The 18,190-nt window shown below is 41.0% G+C and overlaps 1 protein-coding gene across 1 annotated transcript; it reads right to left on the bottom strand.

The window, feature by feature from the left end:
- Nucleotides 1-1,567: 1,567 nt before the first annotated feature.
- Nucleotides 1,568-17,339, bottom strand: BEND7 (BEN domain containing 7; the record flags this gene model as incomplete). Its single annotated transcript, XM_010285901.1, has 5 exons — nt 1,568-1,793; nt 6,068-6,333; nt 9,343-9,465; nt 15,544-15,870; nt 17,126-17,339. Coding segments are annotated over 5 exons (1,156 nt in total), but the record flags the coding sequence as incomplete, so codon positions are not given.
- Nucleotides 17,340-18,190: the final 851 nt, after the last annotated feature.

Here is an 18,190-nt window from a genome sequence, read left to right as displayed (position 1 = left end):
GTGCTGCTCAAATTAGAGGTGGTTTTTTTTTAAGTAATTTTGAACTCCTTTTTTCTTCCATTTAACTTATTTATTAAAGCTTTTAAGAAAGAACGAGATACAGATGGAGTGAATTCAACTTCGGACTTTTTCAGATCATTGAGCTCAATAAAAGAAGGTATGAAAAAGTGTTTGTGATTGAAAACTAATTATCAGCATAACTGTAAGAAAGTCGGCCAGAAACTCTGTAAGATGTATCAGGACTATGACATAGCCACAACATATACTTTATCACAGAATCGCACAGGTTAAAAGGGTCCTCTGGAGGTCTCCATGTCCAGCCTGATGCTCAAAGCATGGCCAACTAGATCATCATGCTCTGGACTGTGACCAGTCAAGTTTTGAGTATTTCCAGGGATGAAGATCCTGCAGCCCCTCTGAGCCCCTATTCCACTTTTCGACCAACCTTACGTTGAAAAAGCTTTTCCTTTTATCACACTGAAATTTTGCATGTGTCCAATGCCTCTTGTGCCTCTGAGAAGAGTCTGACTCCATCTTCTCTATACCATCCCATTAGGTAGTTGTGGACAGGAATAAGGTTTCTCCTGAATCTTCCTCTCTCCAATTCTTTCATCGTCTCCTCATATGTCACTTTATATACATACTTCACCACTTATCTGCTTCAGTACCGTAAATCTTGGTGGCCCTCCACTGGACTTACTCCAGTATGTCCATGATTTTCTTGCATGGGGAGGAGGGGCCAAAAGTAGACACAGATGTGGTTGCAAAAGGTTCCCCTGCCTCCTTCTGCTGCCAATGTACTTATGGAAGCTCTTCTCATTGCCTTATGTCTCCTAGGTTAGCAATCTGTACCTCAGGATGAGTCACAGCCTCTAAAACAAGCTCTACTTTGCAACACAGCTTGTCTTTTGGTAACTTGGGTATTTTTCCCTACTGTATCAGATTTCAAAATGACAGAATACAGTTCAGAACCTCTGAGCTATTAGCTCTTTGTGCGTTGTGACCACTGAGTGTGAAGGTACACTTGTTCTTCTGGAAGCTGGAAAACAGTGAAGAAAAACCACCCAGCACAGGATCCTCATATCGACTAAGAAATTTGCTCCCACAAGAGAAGGACCACCACAGTTCTTATGAGCATCAAACTCATCTCAGTCCCAGTATTATCTTCCTCTGTCTCTCCCCAATCCAGGCACCAACTACTAACTACAGAGCAGACACAGTCAGATGCAATGCAAGCCTCAGGATTTTGACTGAAGAGGATCAGTTATGCTGTCATTATGTTTTCAACATTTCTTTGAATCTCTGATATCCAGGAAAAAAAAGAATTACCTTATACAAACACTGAGATTGTAACCTTAGAGCCTGACTTCAGAAACCAGGATCATTGGCTTGAAATTAACACAAGCTGTCCCTGTAGAAGCTATTTTTAACAAGTAAATGAAAGGGAATAAAAATAAGACTGCGTGTTTTAATAGGTCTAACACACGTCAGAAATTCTAATCCCCTTACACTCTCCTTAGCTGAGAACATGTTCTAATCACACATACGAAAGAAAGCAGAAACATACCTTTTATTGCACCCACAATATTTTGGTCTAGTCCTTTTCGGTTGTCATTGAGCCCTCTTTTCCTTTTGCCGTTCGGTAAAGAGTTAGCCAAAGTCTTGTCATCAAAAAAAGCACAGACCAGCTTCCTAAAGAGCAGACTTCCTGAGCGAGTATAGTTTGATAATATAGAGTCCAGCTGCGATTTCGGCATGAAGACGTCAAAGCCTTCTGCAAGTTGCACTTCTGGCTACCAAAAGAATACAAATGTTTTAATTAAACGAGCATTCAAAGACATTATTGTACTTCAATCATGCACTGGTGAGATTTTACAATCACTTAATCAAACCACGAATCTTTTTCCAGCTATTCAGTACTAGAGCAGCCTACTTCATTGAAATCAAACCCCATCAGTGAATAAGCACCTTAAAAGGCAAATCAAATAATCATACTCGTGTCTGGCCGCTGTAATAGTTAACAATTACTGACATTATTTCTAGGCGTACAGCTAACAAAAAGAAAAGAGGTACCTTTCAATATTGCATAATAATGACAAACCAGAGGATCACCCCAGAGCAACACTCCTATCCTATGTGATACTTTTTGGGCATTTATCTAACTATCTATCCAAGTTTTATGGACTTGTTTCACCGTCAAACGATGTGAACGAGCGTGCTGCGGGGCAGCCCCGCATTTACAAGAAGCACAAATGCAGGGCTACTGGCCCGTCCCATGTGGTTTCCCAAGAGGGCTTCCAGCACGGATACGGACCACATGAGCAGAAGCAGATGATGAGTTTGAGGTTGCCCTTGGAACCAGTGCTTTCTGATCATCCATTTCTCCCTCCTTTTCATATTCCCCAAATGCATCCTTAGAACGGCATGATGTTAGACACAGCATGATGTTAGATAGACACAGCTTATTTCAGCACAAAAAACCTCAGTGGTAAATCACAGGGATTTACGTGACTACCAGAAAGCGAGATGGAGGGGAAGAGGGGGAACTAAATCATCCTGTATTTCACAAGAGTCTTGTCTCAAGCACATTGTGGGCCAAAGCAGACAAAGGCCTTCAAGGAAGTCCCCTGACTAAGAGTCTTTTTGCTGCCCCTGTCTGTACATTTCAGAAATTACACAAACAATATTTACAGTATTTTTTCCTATGACCTCACACAATGCTCATGCAAGATGTCTGTACGGAATAATTATATATCTAGAATGAAGGTATTATCATGAATAAACTAAAATTTTCACGATATTATCTGGAAGTTGGCAAGGAGCGAAATAATCAGTGCTCACGATGTGAGAAAATAAGCTAACATTACAGCCCTGCTCCTAATAACTTGCTCTTTTTTTTTTCCCCTATATGAAAATACATCCACCAGTGATGGTGCATTTTCGAAGATGTTTACAGAGCATGAGCAAATGCCATCACCCATCAAATCATCTGCAAACGTCTTGAGTCTAGACAGAAAAAAGGGCTGCCAATCTCAGAAGGATTTGGCTGTGTAATATTTTTCCCATGGATTTTTTAAAATCAATATCGACAGAGTTACAGCAAGCAGAATATTTTCAAAGCATATACTGTCATTGGATATGCATGTGTATTGTGCAGTAAAACTGAAGAATTACAATGCTTTGGGAGGCCAGGATGAAGAATCTTAAAATATGCAGATAGTAATTAAAAAAAAAAATTTCTAAAAATCACGTAAGTTTCTCAGCTTGTTCTGGACGAAAAGTTGTTTTTTACCTTGAGAACTTTCAAAAAGCTGGATCCAGCAAAACAGTCAGACTTACTCTATTTGACATTTGACAATCTTCTAATGTAGGTAGGTTTTTAATATGTTACTTCTAAACTTTCTGGTGACAGAAAAGATTTTCAAGTGTAAATAAATGTGGGCCAAGTTTACAACTTGGGGAAAATTATACTTCATGTTAATCAAAAACCAGAATGTAGTTGTCACGGTGATGAAGGTATCCTGTCCTATTCTGTTACGTGGGTCTTGGGTCTTACGATAGCAATCTAAAATGACCTCGATGATACAAGTCGCCGAGGGCAGACAAATCATCTTCACTAATACAGCTGTAAAATACATTTCAAATCTTACCTGTGCACCAGCGTGGAGGAGTCAGTATTATTTTAGTTTTGACTATTTTATTCTTAATATAGGAATCAATTTGTGTATCAGCGAAAGAATTTGAAGGCAAAAAGCTGATTTATTCTTGCTTTCCTTTAGCAGCAATCTATTCTTCAATCAAAGACAATCAGTACCTAATTGAACTTTATGATTACTTTGGATGTAATTTCTCAAAAGGAAAAGCATTTGTTACTAGATAATGATCATGGCAGAAGGAACTGGTGGGTAAACTATTTGTGTACAAAAAAATAAAGAAGACCTGAGTGCCAAAGCCTTTTGCTGTGCTAAAATCAACAGGCAGTGAATGAGATTTAATCCTAGACATTTTAGTAGGTTGCACTACGTAGATTAGAAATGATTAAGTTATAAATTAAATACTATAACAGTAAAACAAACACAAGAAAGTTTAACTGAGAGTAACAGATCATTATGTTTAAAAAGTAGGTTCTCTGATTCATGGGCCAGATTAAAAGTTGGTCCCACAAAGACTTTTCCCACCTGCATAAGTAGCAGGATTTCATCTCAGCAAATCTGGACTAACTGCACTGGTTTTGGTAGCCTCAATTTTATACACATTAAACAAAGATTTTTCTTAAAGTTCAATAAACATTGGCAAAATAACAGTGGCGGCAGTGCTGGCGTATGGCACAGCACAAACTACCGGCATCCTTTGCAATATTCTCAAGGGAACATTCATTTATGGTGCTGCATAAAATGTCTTTCAGTTTTTTCAGGCACTTAGACACGCTGGTCGTCAGCACATTAGAGATGCTTATAGAAATAAATAGAAAAGGCTAATATTCTGAAAGAAGCAACTTTCTTTCAGAAAAGAAAGAAGTCTTCTCAAAATGTTTAAGGTCACATTTTATTTTTGCTGTTAAATATATCTATTTTCAGAATTCAACCGTTTTCTTTCCAAAGACAAAACAAAATCAATTTGTTTGTCTTGGGGTTCTGGCTCTGTAAATTTACTCAAACAACTACTGAGGCAAGCAGGGGCCAAAGCATGGGAGGGCAGATGAAGACCTGATTTATGAGCCCTGTGTTTTCTCTTCTGTTTTTTCTCAGGTCAAATTGGCACCTACGAAGAATTGTGTGCAGCGATGGAACACATTCATAAAGCCAAATTAAATTCCATCACAAGTACAAAACTGTTTTCGAAACTGTTTTGTTTCTGCTTCAAGCTGAAAAGAGTGCCACAAGCAAAGAAGAATTATAAGCACAAATTACGTACTGGAGATAAATTACCAGTCCCTCCCCAAACCATTCCCTCAAACATTATTAAGCATAATACTACAAAAGGAAAACCTCTGAAAAAGCATCGAACTAGTCACTCTGTATCACTATACTGACTCTATGGCATGAGACTGCAATCTAATTAGTGGTGTGGCTTGCATCTATATAACTGAATTATCATGACTGCTCTTTTTTATTATTACTTCCCACTTCCAAGAAAGGTAGAACATTATCTGCTGCATTGTTTTCATTTACGCTTATTGATACTGAATTTAATTATGTTTTTCTAGCTCATAGTACTTAGGAAATTGGAAACTGCCTGCTCAAAATTAAAAATATATTAGAGAAATTAACGATCAGTTTACTCATCAGTGAACTGGTTCAGATGACATCTATTTGGTCATTAAGCAAAGCCAATCAGCCACCGCATACATGAAATTTCTCTCCATGTGTACATGTTACATGAATCAAGAAAATATGCTCATCGCAATTTTAAATACGAAAACTACCTATTCTTAGAGTGGCAAATTTTGGCCCCCTTAGTCACACTGACATCATCAAGAGCGTCAAGGCCCTCATCTAGCAACCACAGCGATGAAGACCAACCCGATTCAGCAAAGAGTGAGGTATGAACTTCATAGAGGTGAGGAGGCCGCTGAAGCCAGTGGGACCAGCCAGGCATGAAATACAGCACATAAATACACCTTGGCAGGAGAAGGGCGTACGTGCGGACTACGTGCACTCATCAGCAAAGGACAGGGTTGTGAACGTTTTATACACGCAGCACTTTTCATGGCTCCTGATCTCCTGGTGGCTTTTGGTAACAGGAGAGATGAAGAACAGTTTCTACTGCAAGCTCAAACAACAGGCAGCCTTGAATTCAAGGGAGAACTATGTGCTCATGAAAGTTGAAAAAAAAACAACCCAAATTTTGTAATCAGCACTTGGCTGAAAAAAAAAAACCCCTCCAAAACTTTGTCATCAGCACTCCCCATATGTAACCTTACTGTCTCCATTCAACTCTACCCAAGATTTGCATGTTTATTCTAACAAGAAGAGGGAACACACTCAAGCTGACTTGAGTACTGACTCTCCTGATTTAGTTAGTGCTTTAAAATTGCGTGATCCCACATATTAAAATATTAACTTACATCTGATGAAGCCGATTCGAGGATAATTCCAAATCCTGAAACAGGGGTTTCTGGTTTTAGGGGGGGTTCAACTGCTTGCAGGCTCGATCGTTCTGAGTTTGCTGATAGCTTCTTTTCATTCTCTGCAGCGTTGGGTTTCTTGCTCATGGGAATTGGTTCAACAGCTTTGAGGGGCATTTTTTTCTTTTTATTTCTCTTTCTTGATATTGTTGACTTTTGCGTGCAGATCAGTGGAACAGGAGGCTGCGGTCTGTTTTGAATCCCAACTGAACGAAGGAAAGTAATGAATTAGATTTATAGAAAAAAGCACATGTATAACCACACAGATGCACTGTTAAACTATCAACATACCGAACTTATCTTCTGGATGAGTGGCATGCTTTTCAGGGCCGTTTGTGCATGTGAAACAGTTACATTTCATCACCTTTGCATAATTTTCCATCTGTACAACGGGGATAATGACACTGAGCTCCACTATGAGGTTTTTCAAGACGTACTGATGAATAGCGTTTTAGGAAAATTGGGAATACGGAAATCTCTTTCCTAGTGACCACTGGATGGCTGGTGACATGAAGGACTTAAGCAATGATTAATTTGTATACCCTCTTGAATGACTAAGAATCTCATTGTCTTTGAGAATCTTCTCCTCATAAACTAAGACAATACAAGTCTTAATGCAATTATAGTTATTTTTATGAACGTAGTCACCAAGTTAATTAGCTCAGCAAGAACATTTCAAGTACCATTATGTCAAGAATGAATGAAAACACTATTCAATAGTTTAATTTCTGCGAAAAAAGTAACCCAAAGTTGCATCAGTTTGTTTTGCTCATACTGAGAAACTGGCAGTTCATGTGTTACCTCTGAAATCTAAGAGACCATATATTTATCAATACTTTGCATTTTTCAGTATCCACAATCATTTGTATAATCTGTATAATCCACAATCAGTTTGTATCATTAAAGCACCAATCCTGAAACTGTATCAATATGAGTGAGTACTCCACAAAATCATAGAATAGTTTGGGTTGGAAGGGACCTTCAAAGGCAACTAGAGCAGGTTGCTCAGAGCCCCGTCCAGCCTGACCTGGGATGTTCCCAGGGATGGGGCATCTACCACCTCTATGGGAAACCTTTCGTCCTTCTAGCTAGTCTAATTTTCTTCACAGTAGCCAGTATGGGGCTGTGTTTTGAATTTGTGCTGAAAACAGTGTTGATAACACAGAGATGTTTTTGTTATTGCTGAGCAGTGCCGACACAGAGTCAAGGCCTTTTCTGCTTCTCACCCCGCCCCACCAGCAAGCAGGCTGGGGGTGCACGGGAAGCTGGGAGGGGACACAGTCGAGACAGCTGACCCCAACTGACCAAAGGGATATCCCACACCACACGATGTCATGCTCAGTATATAAAGCTGGGACGAAGAAGAAGGAAGGGGTGGAGGGACGTTTGGAGTGATGGCGTCTGTCTTCCCAAGAAACCATTACGCGTGATGGAGCCCTGCTTCCCTGGAGATGGCTGAACCCCTGCCTGCCCATGGGGAGTGGGGAATGGATTCCTTGTGTTGCTTTGCTTGTGTGCGCGGCTTTTGCTTTCCCTATTAAGCTGTCTTTATCTCAACCCACGAGTTTCCTCACTTTTACTCTTCTGATTCTCTTCCCCATCCCACCACGGGGGAGTGAGTAACCGGCTGCGTGGTGATTAGTTGCCGGCTGGGGTTAAACCATGACATTCATCTAGGAAGCTTGACGAAAAAACCAAACCTCGGAATACTGTTTATGAAAAGATTTCTGGGATATTTAATTTCTGGCAAGGATTTACGAGATTGTAATTTGTAGTTTATCATTTAGACAGAAGGGTGTTTGAATACTAAAATAAGTTACTACACTTCCACTTACATGTTTGCATTTTAGTTTTTTTTCTTTTAGAAACAAAAATGCTGAATGATTTTTTTTCTCTGCAAAACCATCATTTCATGCCTACCAGCAAATACGAACTATTCCCAGGCCCTGTCATCACGAGATTCACTAATTAACAGAGTATTTATACTATGGTTACATAATAAATAGGAAATATTTCTGCCATTGAGGAGCCAGCTCTTTTGGCATAGACCCCAGTTCTGTACATCTCACCCACAAGCCATTTTTCATCATGCACGTAATTTCAATGAACTCAGTGCAACTGCGTAAAGAATTCCCTGCCCCAGCAAAGATTGTCAAACTGGGCCTGCACACGCTTTGTAAATTGACGACTTTCTGAAAAGCATTTTTATGTGCATCAACTGATATTACAAAACCTGTCTGATCCTTCCTGTCGCTCACTCAAGCATTATACGCCATGGAGACAAGGAGTTTAGTCAGCCCTTCACTCCACCCATATTTCAGTTAATTACTCAACACTCCCTTTTCTTACAGAGGTCTTATCCAGCTACTCTAAGCGAAAAACCTCCATGGCTCCATTCCGCACCACTCATAATGGATGGGCAACTCAAGTGACAAAATCTCCAGTGTCTCCAACTCCTCATCAGTATCAACAGTAATTTTTAGGAAGAAGCTTCACAGCAGCCTATGATGACCTACCTAACTCCTACCTGCCATGGTCTCGTTATCTTGCTGGCTCTAGTGCTCTTCTGGCTCTGCACTGTTCTGTTTCAGCTCCTGACCTAGCAAAAAACGAGACTCAATAGTTTTCCCTAATGAACAGATCATTGCTGGTTCAGCCACTAGAAAGAGCTGGTAAACCAGCCTGAAGAAGGGTGGAGGCCACAACATGCAGCGGCTAGCTCAGTTTAGGCTACCACAGAGCTGTAACTTGAAAGATCTTTAAATGAAGTGTTATACAATAACTTTAAGTGGCCTTTCAAATTTTTTTTTCCTCCTAAGATTAGTGAACTGGTAAACAGGTAACAGGAAAAGCAGCATTTTGCACTTCTGAGTGAACGTACCATGAAAACAAACTGGGAGTGGTTACGGCATATTGACCTACCCACTCAGCTCCCACTACCAGAATATCTAATCACATTAGATCTTTTCTTTTTTTAATTTAGCCTTGAAAGATTCCTACAAGATAATATCCCATGTTACAGGTAAGGATCTGAAAAATAAAAATTACATTTCCAAGAAGTCTGTGAAAATTTGACTTTGAACAACGCGTCAAGCGAGCAGGAAACAGTCCAGGTTTTCCTGAGTCTCCAGATAAGATTTCTGCCCTACTAGACTATTCTACCTAACAAGAACATGCTCGTCATGGATACGCGTGTATGGGACCGGTCATCGTACCTGCTTGAATCTGCATCAATTTTCGCATGGTCTTGAGCTCTTGAAGAATAGCCTGTAGGGTTGACTGGCAATTACATGTACAGCAGTTTGGTCCAACTGATGAATTCACCATTGGGATTTCTCCTGAAAGAGAGCGGAATGAAACAGGGGAGAGATGATGTAACCCACACAAAAACACCCCAACAACAATTACCAGCAGGCGTTTGAAACTATTATCAATATACCTGATTGTGAAATTAGATCCAAAGAAAGAAAGAGAATAATTTTCAACATGGTCTCTTTTAAGAGGAAGAGGCCATTAGTTTTATCCAGTTACAAGTACGTACAGTTATATACAGTAGGGGATGCAACGTTACATGGGCTGGAGAAGGCTGCTCAAGAGCGTGAATACAATGTGCACTTCACAGCAGGGCTCTCTATTGTCGGGCTAGTTCATCTTGAATAACAATAGCACCAAACCTCATTATAAACATATGCACTGTATCACACACACACAAAAAAGCCCATCTCCCAGAACAGCCTTACAAAGAATGAAGACAGCCTGCGTAATAAAGGTTTATACTGCGCATTAAATGAGGGCCTAAGAATTTTTAAACTGCTTGAATGTTACATGTGATTCTTTACCATGTGAAGAATCGAGAATGAAAAGAAAATCCCCTATTCGGAGGAAAAAACCCCAAACAACAGGATGGAAAAGAACCACCAGCAAGGAAAGCTTTCAAATCTGCTCTTCTGTTTGCTGGGGTGGGATTGTTTTCTATGGCATGTTTTCCAGGACTGTGACCTTCGAAAATTAATACAGTAGTTCAATAGATTCTTCTTTTCTAGTAATTCTTACTAGTGTTTAGCTGAATTTAAACACTTCTAATTCTAGCCCTTACAGTGCTTTTATTACTGCCTTGCTTTCCAGAAGTTTTGCATCGTAGGTCCTCGGTTAGGACAGGCTGTAACCGTTCAGAGATTTCAAACTTTACCTGAATAGATGTATCCTGAGCTTTAGTTTAAAATGCTTTAACGCTACAAATACAAATTTCAAAATTCAACTAGCAGTATCTGCTTGAAACTGAGGCCAGATGGGATGCAACCCCCTTCATTTAAAAATGTGCTTACAGTCATTTACATTGATGGACTTCAGAGGGTGCATCTCCCTTTTTCTTCCATAGCTTGACAGTTATCAGGTGCCCTTTAATCATTACCCAGCTTAAGTGAACATAAGAAATTAATTTAATCTTTGCTCATAAATCCTTCCCTTTTTGATTATTACTTTTGCTTTCCTCTGAAGCCAAACCAGTTCATTAATACCTTTTTCTGTTTGGTTTGTGTTCTTTCATCAGAGGTCCCCTGATGTCAAGACCCACACAGATCCTCTGACTTCAATCCTCGTTTGCAAAGGCTGGAAATCTGGCCAGCACTAGATCACTCCCACCCTTTCCTTATTATCATAGAATCACAGAATCATTTAGGTTGGGAAAGACCTTTAAGATCATTGAGTTCAACCGTTATCCCAGCACTGCCAAGTCCACCACTAAGCCATGTCCCCAAGCGCTACATCTACACATCTTTTAAATACCTCCAGGGATGGTGACTCCACCACTTCCCCGGGCGCCTGTTCTAGTGCTTGATAACCCTTTCGGTGAAGGAATTTTTCCTAATATCCAATCTAAACCTCCCCTGGCGCAACTTGAGGTCTTTTCCTCTCATCCTATTGCTTGTTACTTGAGAAAAGAGACCGACACCCACCTTGCTACAACCTCCTTTCAGGTAGTTCTTCCAACATGTCCCTTCACCCTCCAATCTCCCTTCCCAGGTACTTGGTCTCTACCTCCTTCCATTGAGTCCTTCAGCTCTGATGTAACATCTATCAGACTTGTGCAAACTGGTGGTCGTTCTCCCAACAGTGAGTTACTTCTGAAACTAAACTGATGTGTCACTTAGAGATTGCTGACATCTTCTGGGTGTCGCTCTCCTCCCTTCCTCAGATATTTAGACTGTCCACACTACTGCAACTACAAATGTTGGTGTTTTAAAATATCATCCATGGACAGAAACTGTTAATACTGTATTAAGATAAATGGAGTAGTTTAAGAATCTCTGCAAATCTTGCAAATATGAATGCAATAGTTCCACTGGCTTCTTCAGCTGTAACTACGACAACTTTTTAAAAATAAAAAGTGAAATATGAAAAACAGACTGAGAGTCTCAAATTAAACAAAAAACAGGTTACTGACTCAGCAGGACTCTGCCTAGTTTGATCTCACCCTTCCTTTGTACGCTGTCTATTCAGACTGAAAGTTCCTTGGGGCACGGACGGGATTTTATCTTTTCAACGGTCCATAAAGAATTTAGCCCATTGTTACAGGTACAGAGGGAAAAAATAAATAATGTTATCTTTAGCTTTGCAGCAGATTACTCAGAATCCCTCAGCTTGGCTCCACCAATATCCTTTAACTATTTGTTAAAAGTAGGCTTAAGTAGATGAGGTTCAAGGCTACTTATAATGTAGTAACATCAGCATAACTCTGTACCTTTCAATAAGACAAGCAGGTACCTCAGAAATGGAGTCCCAGGAAATTAGGAAAGTTTTATTAATAAAAGACAAATACATAGTAAGAATATCCTTCCTCCCGTGCTTCCTCAGTTGTTTTAGACTAATAAGCCTCTCGGGAAAAGGCCCATCCTCTCTCTTGATCAGAATCCAGTATGCTAGTGGGCCTCTGGAAATAGCACCTGAAGGACTACAGTGGGAGACAGGGCTGGTGGCTTTTCTTTCCTTCTTAACAAAGACTCTACGTCATGGTGAACTGCATGTGAAAACTTGGACAAATTGTATCATTAAATACCTGTACATCTTTCCTGTTGCAATATAACACGTTCCTAATGAAGGCACGCAGGCATGCAGGCTACTGACGGAAAACCAAAGGGTCTATTTTCTCATTGAGGCATGGGGGATTTACATTATAATACCCATTAGCATTGATAGAAATTACCCATGTAAATCTACCATAGGTACTGAAAATGGGAAGAGAGACCACCAATATTTCAAATCAAAGCAGGGTTCTACTGACTTCATACGTATTCATGAGGGTTTTTTATTTTCTTTCTATCCTCCCTCCTCTGATCAGTTACTGTGTTGTAAGAAACATCTTGTAGAGTGTTCTCAGTCATTGTTCCAAGCACTATCTTTATCATTTTTAGAGGACAAAAGCAACCCTTTTCAAGTTGTTATAAATCAATTTTTAATTTTAAAAGGAGAACAGACTTTTTATTTTTATGAAGGAGTCTTTAAAGAGCCATCTCCCTCTCTTTTGGAAGCTAGCCAGCAGGCAAATTTGATACCAGCTTGTATGATTGAGAGGAGATGACACAAATACGTTAGTTGCTTCCCCTGTGTGAGCAGCAAGTAGCCCAGGACAGTGGTTCTTGCAGCTGGATCTGCTGAGAGTGAATTCACCTGGTGTAACATTACTACTACAAGTTTACATCTGAAAAATGTGCAAGTGCAATCCATTGAAAATGATCTTGACATAAGCAAAAAGCAATTCAGCTGCTGCATCACTGCTGGATTTGCTACAGAACACAAGAAACTAAACTAAACTGTTTTAGACAGACTCTATGAGTTTGTTGTCTCTAATAGGGCAGACGTGCAACTCCCTGTTTGTGGCCCCAAGAGGCTTCCACTAAATGCCGTGGGTCACAGATGTCTACCTAACAACCTGACTTGTGCAACCATCGCCTTAGATCCGGTTTGGAATAAATCACTTTGCTTTTCAAGTCTGTTCCTACTCTTCCCGCTGTTGCGGCAATGCCTAGGCTCCCCACATTCCTCCTTTTCTCTCTTCATCTATTTTTGCCAATACCTTTTTCATGACTGTTCTCTATACCAGCACCCATTAATCATCCATTCCAGCCTTTCCTTGAACCACCTTTACCATGTGAGTAGATAACTATGCTAGTTAGATCACACTCAAACTTGAGTACTTCACACAGCCTACAACATGTATTTTGGCTTCCTACAACAGTATCTATCCAATGGACAGAACAGTTTCTGGACTCTGACTGCCTGCTATAGATGCCTGGACATCTCCCCAGTGATGACCTAGGCCTGACAGCCCCAGGTAATAAGCTTAAGTCCAACCTGAACGGTTTTGCTCAGATGAGTTTAAACACCACGGTAAGTACCAAGGAGTAGTATCTCCTTTGATATTTGATTGCATTTCTACACTCAGCTTTTAAGGACTTCATCCATCCTCTAAGTAACATCTAAACTACTGAGTCAGATACTCGGGCTCCCAATGCAAGGGATGGAGGGAACTGGGCACGTTAAAACAGCCGCCCAGAAGAGCTGCGTGCTGGGTGGGGAGCAGCTTCAGAGCTTGCTCACAGCCTCAGAAGTTTTCCTTTCCTAGAGACCAGGCTTTGGAGCCAAAGCAGCAAAGCTGTCTGGCAGGATCACAACACCCCACTGGAGGTAAGACACCTAAATCTTGTTCTCAAAAAGCTACACGTGTCGTCTTTTCAAAGGTGACCAGAGGAGATGGCCCACACCCATCTTTATGTAATAACCTAAAAGATTGCATTCCTTTCTGCAGCAGGACAGCTGCAGAGGGAGGGGTGGAAGATGCCTCCTTGTGCACTTCCCCAAGTGCTCGGAGCTTGGACATTCCTCCTGACTAGCCCAGAAGTCGCTCAACCCAACCCTTCCACTGTCTCACAGACCGTGCTAACCTGCAGGAGATCATCAATCAACCGAACCCTTCCTCCTCCTACAAAAAATTAAAACGCTGACATTTTCTTGCATATGGGGCCAAATCCTGTCAACGTGTTTTAGCTCAGGTGCTGAATCAGGCCCCTGAGGGGACAGAGGTGCTGCTCCACCCACTTTCTGGATCAGGGAACTAGGCACCTAAGCTGTGCAGGCTCGGGCACTTCTGTGCATGCTGAGAGCTGTCCCTGCCAGTGCCTAGGGACTCTCAGGGCAGAGAGGCAGCTGTGTGATGAATTTCGGGTCCTTCCACATTTAGAAGGTTGTTATGGTGGGGTTTTGAGAACATAGTTTTAGACTTGGATGCTAACTTCCATCAAGTGTCTTCCCCTCTCCCCTGGATCTGCATTTTTAAAAAAACCCACAACTATTTTTTTGTATTATAAAATAAATAAAACCAGGTCACCCGCTACATCTATGTGATCACTGTCTCTACAGAGAAACAGTCAATCTGGTGAAACCTAGGGCTGTATGGTTTTTAGTGCAGTGACAGTAGAGGACAGTACTGAGAATAATAATAGTTGGGGTTTTTTTAATCTGTTACAAGCAATGAGAACTTGTATGCCTTTAGAGAAGGACACACAGCAGATGCCCCCTTCAGAATTAACTGGAAATCGATAATGTTTTCAGATGAAATCTCAGAGTTTTTTATTTTCCAGAATTTAGAACTGAGGTACCCCTTTAAAATAAAACCCCCTCCAAGTTTAGGGTTGAATATCATGAGAAAAACTTTCTGAACTGTATTTAGATCGTTAAGGAAGCCCTTCAGGAATCTGGCAGTAAAACCTCCATTCTCTGGGACTTAAAACAACAAGAGAAAAGCATTCTAAGGGCCCAGTGCCATCTACTTTAGGGCAGAATTCTCTGCCAGCACAAAAGGGACCACAGCCTAGTACATGCTGTTCGTAGGTAGACTCCATCATCTCTTTTCTCCAATGGTCCCATCGGAATAAAAGCCTAAGGCTGTGATGGGATTTTGTACCTGAAGCTCAGCGACCAGTTATAAGTCTGATGCCATCCCCCTACGAAAGTCAGCAGAATCCTGCTCTGCAAGTGGTGTCACAACAGTGCTACATTACTCATTGCAAAGAGGAGTGGTAGAGGTTGACATTTCATTAGCTATGAATTTAATAACAATGGCAAAAGCTCTTTTAATAAGTAGTGTATAGAAATTAAGCCTGAAACAGCATTGAGTAATTCTGTCCTATCACCAGGAATCCGTTTTAAAAGCTAAGACAGATGGTAGCAGAATGCACCGTGCCCACTTTCGCACCTTTTCAAAGTGATAACTATGTGCTCATTTTGTAGACTCTGAACTATAACTGATTTCAGTGTAGTGGTACAATAAATCATCACAACAAAGACAGAAATTTAGTACAGTAAAAGGAGAGAGAAAAAAAAAAAAGAGTACTATTCTCAGTATCTAATGCAGCTCATACCATTGGATGCCACGGTTCGCGTTTGATTTTGGAACGTTTTGGATCGAGTTCCGTATTGCCCTGAAAAATGGCTAGCTTGGGGTGATAATTCATTCCATGCACCGCTCTGTGAAGGATGAAGGCTCGCCTGGGACTCTGCAGGGGGATTCAGGCGCTGGGCCCAGGCTAAGTCTAGATCTTGGGGCTCCTCCTTCAGTTTTTCTCCTTCTTTGCCAACTCGTTGATAGATTCTTCCAGTGCTGTCATTCAGTAATCTTCTCATCCCTGTAATTTGTTTTTTAATTTCCCGGCTTTCATCTCCTAATGAAAACAGAGCCACAGTTATCACTGTAAATTAGCAAAAATGGGAATGGGTAGAGATTAGTGATTTTAGATGCCAATAAGAGTTGGAGTACAGAAATAAATAAAGACGAGAAAGAAAAGAGATGCTTGAGCGGTCATTGGTATGTACCAGGCTACACTTTAACACAGCGATGGCTGACATCTCTCATGGTTGAAAGACCTGCTGAACTTGGCTTTCTTGATGCCATTTCTAAAGCTTTGATGAGTAAGATTATTTTTCTCCAGAAGGAAATAATAAAAGCTACAGCAGTTTCAAATAAACTATCCTTTTAAGAGACTGCTCCTATTCAGCCATTGACATCACTGGATATTTTCCCGAAGTAAAGCCTAAAGGATCAGACCGTTTATGTATCAGTTTGCTATATGCTGAAGGATAGATCCTACAAAGAAGAAATAAACCACAAAAAGCACCACACACACACAGAGCAACACTGCATCTATTGATTTTAATGAACAGGATCAGCTCTTTAGTCCACAGAATTTAATAATACTGGATTATACAGGAATAAATTAAAAGGCAGCTAATACATGTATAACCGTCTATAGCCTAACTGCTGGTTGTCTTAAAAATGTAGATTATGAAAACAAAATGAAAATATATACAAGAAAAATGTGACTGTTCCAAATAAATTCAAGGCATTTAAATAATAACAATTACATACTTTAATACTCCTGGCACCATTTAAGTATTAATTTTACACATGAAACCGCTGATTGCACAATGAATATATGTGTTTTGGGCAGATAGTAGCTATTTTGCTCGTTAAAGCATACATTACATTTCACTAGTAATAAGGAAGTGTTCATAGCCCCTTCTGAAGTAAGAAGCTTCTATGTTTTTTACCAGTAATGGAAAAATCAAACATCCTAAGCAAATGGAATAACGAAGATCAAGAAATTGATGATCAACCTTCCTTTATAGTATACTTAATACAGTAACACTTGGTATCCTCTATTCAATTTACATTTTTGCTTCCCAAAATAAACCTGCAAAGAAAAAAACTCAACCCTCCAAAAACCAAGATGCAATGTGCATCATCTCTGGTTCAACAAGCTGTCCCGAAGTGTGCTGATGCCAGGCATGCAAACAATTTTATCAACTCAACAGCGCCATTCAGTCGCCTCAATTTAGGCGCACGCTTAAGGAGCTGGCTGAACCACCCAGCTAAGAGAGCAGCAATCCCCACCCCAACATGAGCCGAGCTCAATGTGGCCGGGACACCCCGCAATCCCGGCGTACCCCGGGATGCGCAGTTCCCAAAAGAGGGAGTTTTTGCTCCAGGAGGAGAATAAGCAGAAGCGAAGACGAGCTGCACGACCCGCTCCAGCCTCTGCTGAATCGGAGCATCTCCCACTTGACCTGGCGTACCGGTTCCCTGGGGCACCAGCTGGCTCCGGTCCGCCCCGAGCCAGCGAGGAGAGTGGGAGTTTTGCAAGAAAGCTTCTAGTCCAAACTTAAGAGAAATATTTGTCAACCCCGTACAGCGCTACGTTAGCACCATTTCCACTCCAGCTAAAGCGGTGAGAAAAACCCCTTTGCAAGGAAGTTCTGCTTTATATTTATTTTGCTGGTTTGCCTGAGGATCTATGCGTGTGGGTGTGATTTCATTAACAAATCACAGCACCGGTTCTTTTAAAATGACACTTTTTGGCCCCAACCCAACCAGGGAATGACTGTTTGTGGTTCCCAGCCTCGAGAGGCCGCGGAGTACCGCCGGCCTCCAATTACTGGGATACTCAGACCCGCACGCTGCAGACTGCCTTTCTCCTGTACGTGGCTGTATCTGCCCATATCCAAGCTCCAAATGCTCCCACGACAGCCGAGCATGAAGCGACCCCTTATCATCGCACCATTTCGCAGCACACCGGGCTCTCCGAGTTTTATGTTGGCAATTCAGATTTGTATTCAATAGCAAAACGTATCCAAATACCAAAAAACCGCCCCACCCACCTCCTCCTGTCGGGTGTAGTGGCTGTGTGCTAACGTGGCTGGTCGGGTGACACGTTCTTGGAGAGATTAAATTTCCCTTACCCAATTACATAAAATATTAATGTTAATTGAGCTTATTCAGCCTTGATTCTGGTCGTTTGTTCCTTCATATAGAAGCCTTCCTATACAGCGACGTGAGCGTACTTACTTCTGAATAGAAAAAACCCTACATTTATGTTACAACAAACCCCGAACTTGCATCCTACATAAGCACGTCTGTGTGTTTGGGTAGCTCCCTACTTAAAACAGGGAGCTTAAAACCCTTAAAACCCGCTTTGTGAACTTGTGTACTGGGTTTGCGTGGCCAGGTTTTGG

This window comes from Phaethon lepturus, unplaced genomic scaffold (assembly GCF_000687285.1).
Source record: "Phaethon lepturus isolate BGI_N335 unplaced genomic scaffold, ASM68728v1 scaffold15924, whole genome shotgun sequence".
NCBI lineage: Eukaryota > Metazoa > Chordata > Aves > Phaethontiformes > Phaethontidae > Phaethon > Phaethon lepturus.
Note: the sequence above shows the minus strand (reverse complement) of the source record. Positions and strands in the feature narration are given on the sequence as shown.